At 33.7% G+C, this 14,584-nt stretch overlaps 1 protein-coding gene across 8 annotated transcripts in view; it reads left to right on the plus strand.

Moving 5' to 3' along the window:
* HIPK3 (homeodomain interacting protein kinase 3) overlaps positions 1-14,584 on the plus strand; it is an 85,136-nt gene that overhangs the window by 50,909 nt on the left and 19,643 nt on the right. For all 8 annotated transcript variants that reach the window (XM_016147110.2, XM_016147114.2, XM_016147106.2 and 5 more), the window contains one exon: positions 12,894-13,017. In XM_016147110.2, coding sequence (XP_016002596.2) covers positions 12,894-13,017 — 124 coding nt within the window. The remainder of the gene's footprint in view (positions 1-12,893; positions 13,018-14,584) is intronic.

Genomic DNA, 14,584 nt, shown 5'->3' on the forward strand with positions numbered 1-14,584 from the left:
AGTATCTGAGAATTTCATTTAAAATGAAATTATATTTAAAATGGAATATTTTGGGAGCAGTATGTCTAATAGAATATTTCATGTTCATTGAATACATCTTTAAGGAGTGACTTAGTTTGTAAAATACACTGCCAGGGGCTGTATGAAGTATAAAGCCAAGTGAGAGGCAGCTCCTGATTTGAAGAACCTTAGGTTCTTCTTAGTAGAGAAAAGACATACATAAATATTAACAGGACTGTTGTAGAAGGCACATATTTGCTTACAAGGTTTATAGGTTTAACTTAAGCATTTGTTTTGGTATCACCATTTATTGACCCATCAACTTTAGGGAAATCACTCACTCAATTTCAGATGCTTTTTGGGAAAAGGGAGATAAATTGTGTCAAGATCTTGTTTTATTGTTAACAGAAATCTGGGAAGGCAAGTGTAATCCTCATTTGCAAATGAATGAATGAGGTAGCAGTGAGGTTTATAACATGCCCAAGGCCCAGAGTTTTATAAGTAACTGCCTGCAACTGGGATTTGAATTCAGTTCTGTTACTGCAAAGTCTGTTTTTATATGATTATACCAGCACATAACGACTTATTCTGAAATGTATTAATAGATACTCCTTGAAAAAGTTGATGATAGTAATATGTTTTCTAATATACACTTTTAAAAATTAAGTAAAAGGTAACATCACTAATGTGGTATTCCTGTAGAAAATAGATAACCTAAACCTTCTTTGAGGAAACATTAAACACAAATTGAAGGACAGTCTATAAAATAGATCTGGTCCACATTTTTAAAATATAACAGTATTATGAAAACAACAAAAATACTGTGGAGCTATTCCAGATAAAGGAAACTAAAAGACATGGGTTTCAGATTTATTTATTTTGTAAAATTCTTGTTTGTTATAAAGGAAGGTATTATTGGGACAATTGGAAAATATCTGAATAATAGCATTAATATTAATTTCCTGATTTTAAAAAATGTACTGTAGCTTTGTAAGTAAACATTGAATGAACTAGGGGTAAAAGTATACAGTGTCTAACTGAACTCTCAAACGATTCAGAAAAATTATATTTGTGTGCACATCAAAGAGAGGATAATACAAATGTGATAAAATGCTAACATTTGGGGAATCTGGTTGAGGATATATAAGAATTCTTTGTATAATTTTTCAGTAAGTCCAAAGGCATATCAGTATAAAAAGTTGTAAGGAAAAACAGTATGAGAAAAACAGTGATACATTTGCCTAGCTGTTAAGTGCGTATTTGCTGTTGAGAAATGGTATGCTTCAGAGTGCCACCAGGTTGTAAAAGAGAACACTCGATGAATCAGTGCCTATCTTTTACTTGCCTGTTAATACATAGATATGTGGTCGTATGACTAAATAATGCATTTGAAATAATGTTCATAAAATAGAAATGATTTATCTACATGGTGTTAAGGAGCTTGGACTCTCACTCATACTGCATAGGTTTGTTTATAAGCCCAACCACTAACAGATCTTGATAGGTTAACTTCTGTGCTTCAGTTTCCTTGTCTCTAAAATAAGATAATACAGTACCTCCCTCAGAGGATTTTGTTAGAATTTAATGAGATAATGAACAGAATATGACTTCTAATAAGAGCTCAATAAATATTTTTGTCATTTTAAAGTTGTAAAATTAAATCATTGATTGCAAGATAATTTTTGTTGTCTGACTTAATTAAAACACACATTATAGATTATGAGCTTCTGTTGGCATTTACTGATAATATAATTTTAAATATATCTCATAGTCAAATAAGTTTAAGAAATCTTGGACTGTTTTGTACTTTCTTCCTAGTCACCTGTAGAATAGGGATAACATTTATCTTGTACCTCATAGAATAAAATATATTTAAAAGAATGGAAAATACAAATGCAGTACAATTATAAGATAGTAACATAGTTCATGTTTATGATCTATGATAATCAGACATTGATTTTTCTACATCCATTAGTATATAAACCAACATATAAAAGGAGAGACACATTCAGCCGAAGTTACTGATGTGTTTTTCCTTTATTTTCCACAGATACATTTCATATTACCTTACTAATTGAGCTCCTTGGCTTCTCTTGATATATGATAGTAATAATTTTCTTACAGTTTTTTCTTTCATGTCATGGGAATTTTGATCTTGTTACTGTTCTCGTTAGATAAAACATGAAATAAATAGTGCTGTCTATAAAAGAAATATATTTCTGACTATTACATATTGATTAGATATGCAGAGTATTGATATATCTATCCATCTTTTGGGGGCATTGGACTCTTAAGCTATATATTTGGCATATTGGTAATGCAAATTAAATCTTTGCTATCTACCTCCTCCACCTCTCAGGTTTAACATTCAATAAGTTTTGAAAATATTTATTGTTACCGCTGTTCTTTGTACTTGGTGCTTTGATTTGGATCATTGTCCTGCATACTCAGAAGATTAAGTGGCCTTGCAATAAGGATATTTTTAATTGTGATATTTTTAGTCTCTGACTCAAAAGCTACGTTTGAATGAGTTTCTATTCTAAGAGCCTGCACTTTGATTACATTTCGACATGTTACTGAATAATTGCAGTTACAGTCATAAAAACACAATCTGTGTGAATATCCAGTATTCTGTAGTGATGTGATTGCCTACAGTAATACATTCTTATCACATTAAAAACATCCATAACTTAAAAAAGAAAAATATGTCTAGAAGTGGTTGATTGCCTTTTTGGAAATCTGTTTGCCTTTCTAGGAGTGTTGAGGTGTTGTGTTGGTTGTTTTAAAAAAGCACCATTCTGCAGGATATTGAAAAGAGTGCCGATTAAGCTGGAAATAAATTTGCTAGCATATTTTAAGTCATCCTTCTGTTAAAGTTCCAGATGTTGAAATGTTCCTTTATGTTATAAATCGGAGTTGCATTATCATTTGGAAGGATTCTTGGCAGTCTCTCCACTGTAAGTTCCCATATTGTGCTTAGAAGAGTCTCCAAGGTTTCACCTACAGACAGGAGTGGAGCCTCTAAGGGGAACACCTCCAGTATTCCTTCCCTCCTGAGGCTGTATTCCCGCATCAAAAATTACCACTAGAAAGTGGCTTTTTATAATAAGAAGAAATAAAAAAGAGTCACTAATGCTGATTATGTTGTCTAATTAGATGATAATACTTAGAAGAAAACATGAAATCTCCGTAAAATATAGATGACTGACGATTTTTTAACGTTAATTTATTGCGTTGTATGAGGTGTTGCTTTAGGAAAAGTTAAATATTGTGGCAGTATGATTGCCGATACAACTTGGGTGTGTATCCTTCCAAGATTTGCTGTTCTTGTACAAGCACATGTTTATTGGTGTCTGCATTTTATAACCACTTTAGGTATTTGCTGTCTTTTGTTAAGTATGAGTAATCACAGCTACCAGCTAGTAGATGGTTATATCTACTGTTGAGCTCCTAATTGTCTGTGTTAAAGGATGTGATAGTCATCTTTAGAAACATGGTAACTGCCAAAATAAGAGCCTTATTTTAACTAAGAGGTATCCAGCAGATATTTGTGTATTTAATGTGAAAAATTACTTACAGTTAAGATGAGTAAATGCTTAAAGATCAAGAAAAGGGCTTAGTAAAATGTCAACTTGAGTTCTTTTACCATAAGTATGTTTATATTGCATATTTCCTGAGTAGTCTTAAAATGTTTAAAGAGAAAACACATTGATAAGTATAGCATCTGAGTGGGAAAAATTCCAGTAAGATAAAAGTCTGATAGTTTTAGTAATCCTAGAATTTATTTATTTTAAGGTGTAGTAGTTAAAAGAGTGGATTCTGAAGCCATAAAGCTTGGCTTTGAATCCCAGCTGCAGCTTGTACTAGCTGTGTGACTCTTAGGGAACTTAGTTTTTCTTCTGTCTGTGTCTTTATCTATTAAAAGGATTGATATGACTATTAGATGGGTTTATAAAGCATTTAAAGGATTGCTTGGTTAATATTTATGAAGCATTTAGGGAATGTAACTCTTTGATGCTATTGCTGTTATTATATATATTTTAAAGGAATAATACATAATGAAAAGTTGTTTTAAAAAATGACACCAAAATACTTTTTTCTTTAGATTGTTTTAGAAAGCTAAAGACCAGTTAATCAGAAAAAGCACATATAGTTTCTCATGTTATAGAACTGTTAAAAAAAAAAGATCAATTTTCTGTTCTGTGGAAAATAAAACTAGAGCATAACTTTTGAATAGCTAAAAATGACTGGTTTCAATGTCTAGGTTTTCTGTTAGTTTGACTTTGTTTCTTGAATTGCAAGATTTTATAATTTGAGGTGATATGGTATAGAGAAAGGGTTTTGGAATTAGGCGTTTGAAATCTCAGTTCCATCACTTTGGGTACTTTGGGTAGTTTATCAGCTATCTGTTGCTGTGTGACAACTCCAAAACTTAACTGAGTTCTTCTGTTTTACTTGAAACATTTTGTTTACTATCATTTTTTGTCTTGGAGCAGAAGAACAATGCTGAAATTTGTTTTTAGAATATTTTCTTTAAATGAGATAATGCATTAAAAGTTATTTCCATGATGGCTGGCCCATTGTTAAAGCTCAGTAAATTGTGTTTGTTTTTATTAGGTAGTCAAAACGTTTCAATTGTCCCAAATGTAAAGTGGCTAGCGTGTAAAAGTCTCTTGGTTGATACCCATTTGGTTCATGTATTTGATTTAACAAAGATATTCTTAGCATTCCTCAATGAATGAATTAATGGATGGATGGATGGATGGATGCTAGTATCTCCTGTTGGTTGGGCAAGTCATTGAAAAATGATGATCGAGTACCTATTATGTGCCAGACAGAGTTCTCATTTAAAGCACTAAAAAAATTCCTTATGGAATTTATATTCTAGTCAAGGAGGGGAGAAACACAATAACGAAACATACACATCAGTTGGGGACAAGTGCTATAGAAAACAATAAAGCAGGGTAAAGGAGGAAAGGTGATTGTATGTGTTGGTGCAGGGGCTTACTTTTCTATTTAAGGTGGTCAGGGAAGGCCTTTCTCATATGGTCTTTGAGCAGAAACACAAAGTAAGAGTGAGTGGTCAAGTCCTGCAGTTCCCCCTGCCTGGAACCTTCTTCTCTTAGATAATGTAAAGGTTTTAACAGGAACTAGGGTTAGAAATATAAGGGCCGGTATGGGTGGATTAGAGCAAGAAAAGGGGATAGTGGTAAGAGATTTTAAATGTAGCTAAGGGCTGACTTATATGTGACCTTGTAGATGATTGTAAGGAATTTGACTTTACGATTGGAAGTTATTGGGGGATTTTGAGAAGAGTGACGTGGTCTGATTTGTATATTAAATGGGTCACTTTTACTGCTGAGTTGAGAACAGATGGTAGAGGACGGGCAGAAGCAAGAACAATTAGGAAGCTCTTGCAGTAATCCAGTTGAGAGATAGAAGATGGTGGTTTGGATTAAAGTGGTAGCAGTAAAGATGGATCTGTTTCGAAGATAGAGTTAATGGGATTTTCTGGTAGATGTGGGAAGTGAGACAAAAAGAAGAGTCAAATTTGATTCTCCCAAATTACGGCCTGAGAAACTAAAAGGATAGAATTGTCATTTCCTGAGATGGGAAAGGCTGGGAGAGGAATGGGGTTGGCAGAAAATGGGAGTTAGGAGCTCTGTTTTGAAAATGACCAATTTGAGATATCTCCTAGACACTCAGGAAGAGATGTTGAGTAGGCAGTTGAGATATGTAAGTCTGGAGTTGAGGGAGGTCTGAGTTGGAGGTATACTTTTAGGAGTCTAATGAATAGAGGTGAGATGTATTTAAAACTCTGTGATCAGATAAGGTCTCCTAAAGGAAGTGAATGTAAATAGAGATGATAGATATCCAAAGACTGAGCCTAGCCTTGGGGCACTCCAGAATATAAACCCTGTGGAAATGAGATGGAACTAGAGAGAATTTTGAGAGGACAGTGCTAGTGAGGTAAAGAGAAGAACAAAGAGTGGTGTCCTGGAAGTCAAATGTAGACAGTGTTTGAAGCAGGAGAGCATAATCAACTATGTCAAATGCTGCAAGGATGTGGCAGTGAAGTGACGGATGGTGACTTTAAGAGCTATTTTGGTGGAATGATGGGGTAATGAAAGCCTGATTAGAGTGAGTTCAACATAGGGGCAGTTCTGAAGCCATCTTTTCTAAACAATGCTTTCGAAGAGGAGTGGCGTAAAGGGAACAGAGAGGGGCGATGGCTGAAGGAGAGTGTATAAACAAGTTGTTTTCCTTTGTTCTCTTTTTTTCAAGATGGGAGATGTGGTATGGTCCTATAGAGATAGAGACGTTGGTGATGAGAGAGTGGGAAACTGATGACATACTTCAAAAAGTGAACATGGACGCCTTAGATGGAAGCTCTGGCAGATTAAAGTGGACTAGAATATGTGGTGGTGAGAATGTAGATGGTTCTTTGAAATTATGTTGTTGTCATTGTCGTTTCCAGTCAAGTAAAAGAAAGCAAGGAAAACAGAAACTAGGATGGTGGAGGGAAGTGGTGGTTTGACAAAAGAGGTGTGAATTAGGACAGTGGGAGTATGAATAAATTAGGGGAGTGTATATACTGTTTTACATTTTGCACATTTTTTTACTTAGTCCTTTAGATTATCTTCGGAGTATGCAAGGTCGGTAAAATCCCATGTAAAGAATGAAAATTCAAAGGCTTAGGTAAATTACTTGCTATTAGAGGGAGAACTCGGTATCTACTCTCTAGAGTTTAAAATCTTGCTCTGTTTAGATATTTTTTATTATTTTAAATCATTGCTTCCTTACCAGACTCCAAGATTTGTTTTTCCATAACTTTCTACTGAGATTTCCAAGTTTTTGTTACTAGCATAATAAAGGTCTTTTGAAATTTACCCAAAGGGTATTGCATCCTTAATCCCTGCTCCATTAAATTGGCGTGCCACTATATAGGCAAGAGGTTGTTATTTTCTTTTAGTGCCCTAAGGGTTTGAGAAAGGGGTAGCACAAGATTACTTCACTCATAAGCCTGCTTCATTGAACAAAGTAGAAAATCAGTAGTTCCTTTTAACACTAGTACCTTCTTTTCCCTTTTGAGAAAAGACAGACTTTTCTTTCTGTACTGGCTAGTTCTCTCTGAGGCAGTACATAATTGTATTTGGTGTATAGTCTCTCTGCTCTGACCATTAGCACTAGAGCGTATTCTTGCTCAGTAGCCTGGTGAGCTGACATGGCCTCTCTTGGTTAACTTCTCATTTTTCATAATAGCCCCAAAGTGGAAACAACTCGAATGTCCATCACTTGATGGAAAGATAAGGAAAGGTGGTGTATACATACAATGGAGTACTATTCAGCAACGAAAATAAAATGAAGTACTGATAACATAGTACAACAGAATTGTGGCATGGGCTTGCCGAGTGAAAGAAGCCAGTCACAGAAGACCACATATTGTATGATTCCATTTGTGTGAGATGTCCAAAGTAGGCAAATCTAAAGAGACAGAAAGTAGATTTGTGGTGACCTAGGGATGGAGGACTTGGGGATGAATGGGTGAGGAGTGACTATTAATGTATATAGGGTTTCTTTTGGGGATGATAAAAATGTTCTAAAATCAATTGTAGTGATGGTTGCACAATTCCGTGAATATACTAAAAACCGTTGAATTTTACTATTTAAGTGAGTGAATTGTATATGAATTATATCTAATAAAATTGTTATGTTAAAAAGTGTATTCTGCATCTTTATCTCACAAGACTGTCCTTATTTTAGTATTTTTATTGAGTTTACTATTTATTTACCTTTTTCAAGTTTGTGCTGCATTTCTCTGACATCTTCTTACTGTTAAAAGTAGTGAAGCATGTCTACACATTTGCATAGGAGAATCATCAAGAGAAGCCTGGATGGCCACACTTTTCAGTCTCGTTGAGGAACAGTATCCAAAAGAACCATCAACTCCGTCATTTCAGAAATTATTCAGTGTCCTAAAACTGACCAAACCTAGGTTGTTGCAGGAGGCCGTATTTCAGCATTGTGCTGATATTCATCTTGGTCTAACGTTATATTTTCTATATGTAGGGAAACTAAGGAACCACATGAAGATAAACATTTTCTTGGTGGCCATGAAATCACCACATGAGCTTGTAGTTTAATAACATTTGCAGTGATAAGCTAAGGCATCTGTCTCTATTATAAGAATATGGTTGTTTATAAAACTAGACACACTGTGCTCCTGACTGAGATATCTCTTTTCCTAACAGGGCTGGGTTTCTTCTGTCAGTAAGTAAAATTTCAACTTAAAAAGTAAATTAAAATGAAATAAATCAAATAAAATGTTCCATTAATAGTCATCTTTTATGAGTGACAGTATTTCACTGTGTTCTTGTTTGAAGTATCTACTGCCAACATTCTCTTCTGGTGTCTAGCAAAAGTCTCACAAACCCATTTTACTATGTTTTATATTATGTTTCAAGGTTTTAGAGAAATAGAAAGGATTTGGTTTTTATACATGTCGAAAAATTGGTTAAAAGCATGTGACAGGGAGGGGGAGAGAGAGAGAGAGAGAGAGAAGGAGTGAGAGGGAGGGGAGAGGGGAGAAACATAGGATTTAAGGTGCAGATTGCCTTTATTAGCATACACATTTGTGGCTTTAACACTTCTACTTGTGATACAGTGGTAAACAACAGGTTTAGTTATACCCTTCATTCAACAGACACATTTAATGTGCGCCTTGTCTATCTATAAAAGTACAAATGATGTCTGTTTTTTACTATATACTTAGCACTGCCACATTTTAGATGCTCTGAAGGGAATTAAGGTAGATTTAAAAAGAAGTGGAAGAACTTTCTTTAGGAGTAGAACAGAAGATTTATTTTAAGAATGGTCCACAAATCAGAGTTCCTGCTATGATCATTTTTGTATAAAAGTAGCCTAAGGGAAGAATTTGAGAGTCAATTAAGATGTAACCAAAAAACTAAGCTTTATTCATTACTGACAGATGGATATATTATTCTTTCACATGTAATTTAATTTTTAAAGTTTATTAACTCGAACATCTCTGGCAGTTTCATCTAGATTATAAGTACTTTAAGGTATTGCTTTTACATGTAATGATACACATAGAAAAATAATATTTTATGGCATACTAGGTAAACTGGAGAGACTTTTGGCCATATTTGAATGGGACTTGGTCAAGAAATTTTTACACACACACACACACACACACACACACACACACACACATAAATAAAGTAAAATACAAAAGTTTTTGGGAAGATAGTTATGGCAGCCATGGAATTGTTCCACTCAGATGCCGCTTCAAGAGAACCTCCTGCAAGGAGCAGTTGACTATGAGCTTGCAGCTGTTGCACCTTCAGACATGTCATTGCTCAAGCAGAGGCCACACTTCTGGGCTGCTCCCAGCCAATGAGCAAACAGAGCTGGGCCATTCTTGCTTGATGGAGGAATTCCTCTCACAGCTAATTTTTGCTCTGGGACTCTCCACCAACCCAACCAAGACTTTCTCATAGCAGCGCTATAGTTGGAGGTTCTTTCTACCCAATTCTACCTTTGCCTCTCTTTCGCAGGTATCAGAATTGCTCAAGGTCTGGGGGCTCCCTTCACCTACTCCTGCTTTCTCTCCCTGTATCCTTTACAGGCATTTCCCTCAAGAAATTTCTCGCATATTTAATCTTCTCACAGGATCTAAACTGACACAGTAATACAGAATGAATTTGTATAAAACTTCCAGCTGAAATTCATATTTTAAAATGCAAAATTAACTTCTATGAATATAACTTCTATGAATATAACTTTTGTATCTTCTGTTTTATGTTTGAAGTAGCTTTATTGCAGTTCCCAGTCAAGATTTTGAAAAGATATCTCCACATTCCTGTCACCATCAATTAGAAACTTGGCTCATTCATTAAATGGTAACAAATGGCCGAAGGAACTTACCACTCTTTGTCTAGTTGACGGAAACTCCTTTCTTATTGTTAACCAGATTTCAAATAATTTAAGTCTCTTTAAATTATATATTCTAAATACTATTAGTTACTTTTCTTTCATTGCCAGATGTGATGTTGAAGTTTTCTAAATAGATAATTTCAGACCTCATGAACTTTTTATATTAAATATTTCAAAATGAAGTGTTTATGCACATACCTATAGCTCTTTTCATCTTAATAATTCTTAAGGATTCAAATACCACTAGTGAATTCCTTTTTATGCCATGCTTTTTGAAACAGCCTTTTTGCTTTGAATCTTTTTTTTTTTTTTTTTGCATAGGTTAATATATACCCTTTATAAACTCTTGTGCCCATTTTTCTTTCTTTTTACCTAGACTTCTGTTCTTCAAGACCTAACTTTACTCCGATGTTTTTCTTTGTGTGACCCAACCCGTGTTAGAACAACTTATTTGAGAAATATTTACTGAGTGCATATTCTCTGCTAGGTTCTGCATATATATTAGTGAACAAAAATAAGATCTTTACTGTCTTTTTGTACCATATCATGAATGTATAAGATTGATAACTTAGTATAACTTATGTTTTTTTCCTTTCTACAATACATTTTAGCATTTTATTATATTTGACTATAATTGATACAGGTACAAAAACATATTTTGTCAGAAAGAATGAAGCCTTTTATACCTATGTTTTAAAGATCTTTTATGCCTTAAAGAAAGCATCTCCCTGTGACACTTACTTGTTTTTAATAAATGCTGTGGATTAAGGGTCTACTAAATCTTAAGTATTAGTTACAGCAGAAATATGTAAGAGTAGAATAGTTAGTTGCTGGGCAGATCCCAAATCTATGGCACAAAACTTATCTCTTAACTTATTCTGATCAGAAATACTGTAGGGAGAAGATGGAATAGTCTTCCCATTGGTCTAACTACTTGAGTCTAGGGCTTTGGTTCTCATCTTTGTCCATGTATTGGAGCTTTAAAAAATACTGATGCCCAAGTCCCATCCCCAGAGTTTCTTATTTAATTAGTATGGAGTGCGACCAGGACTAAATGTGATTGTAATATGCAGCCAAGATTGAGAACCACTGTGTTAGGAGATAGTGACAGTCAGCAGTCTCAGTTAAAGAAAGAGCCTGGGAACAGTGCTGAGAGAGCCTGGGAACAGTGCCATTCCAGTGGTGGTAACAGGGACCCATAGCTCACTGAGGGAATTCAGACTGGTTAAGTCTGAGAAAATTAGAGAATCTAAATAATTATAGTAATAGATCATAACCTATTGAATAAAATAGGAATTTATTAATATGTACTCACATGGGAAATAAATGAATAAATTGATAGTTTGATAAGGAAAGGATTATTTGTATAGTCTCAAATTGAAACCCCACAGAAATACTTAATTACAAAGGGAAAAGGAGGAAAAAAATAATGGTGATATCTAGCAGATACCACATTAATCAAGTAATCAAAGTGAACATTTACAGTAATGGAACAAATCTGTTTATTTGCTACCCGATAGCGTAAAATGATAAAATATCAGACAAATCCACACTGATCTGCAGTATCTTAGTCAAGGTCATAGAAATCAAAGAAAGACTTGAGGAACTATTCTATATTGAAAAAGATCATAAGAGATAAGACAACGAAATGTAATGCTTGATTCTGAATTGAATCCTTTTGCCAGAAAGGACATCGTTAGGCTGAGGCTTAGACGTAGAGGTGTATCATCATTCATCTCCTGATTTTGATGATTGTATTGTGGTGATACAGGAGAATAATCTTGTTTGTAGAAGATAAAAAGTATGGTTACTTGGCAAGTTACTCTCACGTGGTTTAGGAAAAAAAGTACTCATTGAACTGTTGTTACAACTTTACTATAAGTTCGAGATTGTTTTAAAAAATAGAAAAAACAAGTAGCTGGAACAGGGGACACAGGAAAAGAAAATGAGAAAGGTCATAATCTCAAAGAGGTGGCAAGCCATGACTGCCGGACATGTAAGAATAAGCCCAGAAAATATTTGGCAAGTAAATGACATGATCGTATCTGTGCTTTAAGAAATATAACTGCATTATTGTGTAAAAAGAATCAAAGAGAAAAGGCCTAGAGTTAAGGTGGGTCAGTGCTTTATTTGACATGCAAAGTTGGATCACTTTTAACAACATTTCTTTATTTTAGGTAATAATCATGAATTAAATAAATAATAATGGGGGAAAATGAAAATATACACTTATGCACACACATCTGGTATAACTGATTGTATGACTGACTTACTTTGGAATTATATAACTATATGTAGAACCTCTCAGAATATTAATCTTCTCATGGGATAGTCATGTGAAGTAGCAACAGTTTAACTAGGAATGATGTCTTTTATGGAATTCATTTTCCAAATAAAGCTCTTTAAGTACTAAAGTGCTTTTTAACTGTTTTGATATATCCTGTACTTTTCTGCATTTTAAAGCAGGATGACATTGAATTTAGTATTCTCTCTTTTGGATGACTAATGTCCCTAATAATGGGAATATTTATTATTTTGTTTTGAAATATTGTCGACTTCTAGATTTATTCTTACTTTGTTGTGGTCATATCTCAATGTCTGGTTTTCAGTTCAATTGATGTCATAGTGCATGTATTTAATAGTTTGCCAGTTCTCTTTCTGCTGTAGTCTCAAAAACGAGGCTATGCTTTTTCCTTTTTTTTAATGTTATATTACTAAAACTCTGAGGGTTAAGTGTAGAGATTTTATCATAGTGATGTACTTATAACACCTTTTAAAGTTTAATTCAGCATTATGACTAGGTTTCAAAGAATTCTGAAAAGTGGAGTTACTATAAATAGAAGGTAATGTCATTTTACTAACTTTTCTTAGAATGTCAGATGAAATCAGATAATTTTAAAGGAAAACCACTTTGATTTCTTATTTTTAAATTTCAGAGCTCCAGAGATTATATTGGGGTTGCCATTTTGTGAAGCCATAGATATGTGGTCATTGGGATGCGTGATTGCAGAATTATTCCTTGGATGGCCGCTCTACCCAGGAGCTTTGGAGTATGACCAGGTAATTGAACCGTCATGATAATCTAGTAGAATTGGTAGGTTGTAAAGAAAGAATGCACTTTATCCAGTATCTAATACATGTGAAAATCTTTTAAAAATAAAATGACAAAACCTGAGATCCTGTGGATTTTAAATTCAAGATCTCAAAACTATTTGATTTTTAAAAATTTCTTTTATAATGCTAATTTTCATAAATAAAGTTACAATCCACAAGCTTTCAAAACAGTTTTTTAAAACTATTGGGATAATTTTTTTTTTATCATTTTTATATAATAAACACATAAAGGGCTGGACTATGTCCATTTAAATAATAGTGCTTTGCTCAGTTGACAGACTTTGATGATGAATGAAATGTCGTCCTCTCCCAAGGAATAAGAGGCATCATTTAAATATTGGTCTTAAATATCTCAGTCACCTGAACCTTCTTTTGTATTTTTAGATGTTTTTGAATGGTGCTAAAGTCTAGTTTAACATTATTTAAATGATTCTCAGTAGAATCCAGCAAATTACTTCATTAAACACTTTTCATGATAATTTTCAGGTATGTTCATTAGCCTCTCTATGCTTTTAGACAATATTGCTTGCTGTTTTCTCGACTTTTCTTGATTTTTATTTTATTCTATATTTTTAAATTTTTATAAGAGTTTATTTGAGCCATACTAACAATTGATACATGCTGGGGAGCAAAATCTCTAAATGCTCTTCTGTTTTCTTGATTTTTAATATCAAGATTTATTTTTAGAGTAATTGTTACCTTTTATTCACTACTATTTGAGAGAATTTTATTACATCTCCCTTATTAGATAATATATACTCATTTTAGTGGAAAATGTTAGTAAAAATTAACAAAGTTGATACATTAATTTTATCTTTCTGTAGTTGGCTTGTAGTGGACAAATATAATTTTTATTCAAATGATATACTATTTAACTTTCGGGCTTAAAAAAATAGAAAATAGAACATTTTCAAACACATGATATAAATGTAACAATACAATTTGTGCCTTATTTCTCATTTTCAGGGCTGAGCTTTCTATATCAAAAAGGATATGAGAGGTAGCTAGTTTGGTGACATACAGTTGCTAAGATGACTTTAAAATTAATCATTTAATATTAATTATTAGATTAACTGTAAGTATTAATATCAGTTTCTTCTTCCAGTGACTTTCTACTTATAAACCTCTTTTAGGCCATGTTTCCTATTCTATACCTATTTCCCTGCATTCAGCATACCTCTTATAACAATTTCTGTAAAATTTTCCGTACATACTGGTTTCCTTCAGCTTTTTACTCGACCACTAATTTTCATGCAGATGCTAAAATATTGCTAGTTTTGAAAGAGTTGGTGATCTAGTTAGAAAATCCCATAATTCTTAGCTGCTGAAGTACTGAGGTGCCAGTCAAATGCTAGAAATATGCCTTTGGCTTTGTGTACTAGTTTATGACATGCATACAACTCTGGAGCAGGACACCATCTGGTGGCAGTTTCAAGTTGATTTGCTATCATACTCTGGATTTGGACTTCACAATTCTAGTCTTGGACAATTGATGTTAGTACTGAAAAGGACC

Source organism: Rousettus aegyptiacus, unplaced genomic scaffold (genome assembly GCF_014176215.1).
Source record: "Rousettus aegyptiacus isolate mRouAeg1 unplaced genomic scaffold, mRouAeg1.p scaffold_m13_p_5, whole genome shotgun sequence".
Lineage (NCBI taxonomy): Eukaryota > Metazoa > Chordata > Mammalia > Chiroptera > Pteropodidae > Rousettus > Rousettus aegyptiacus.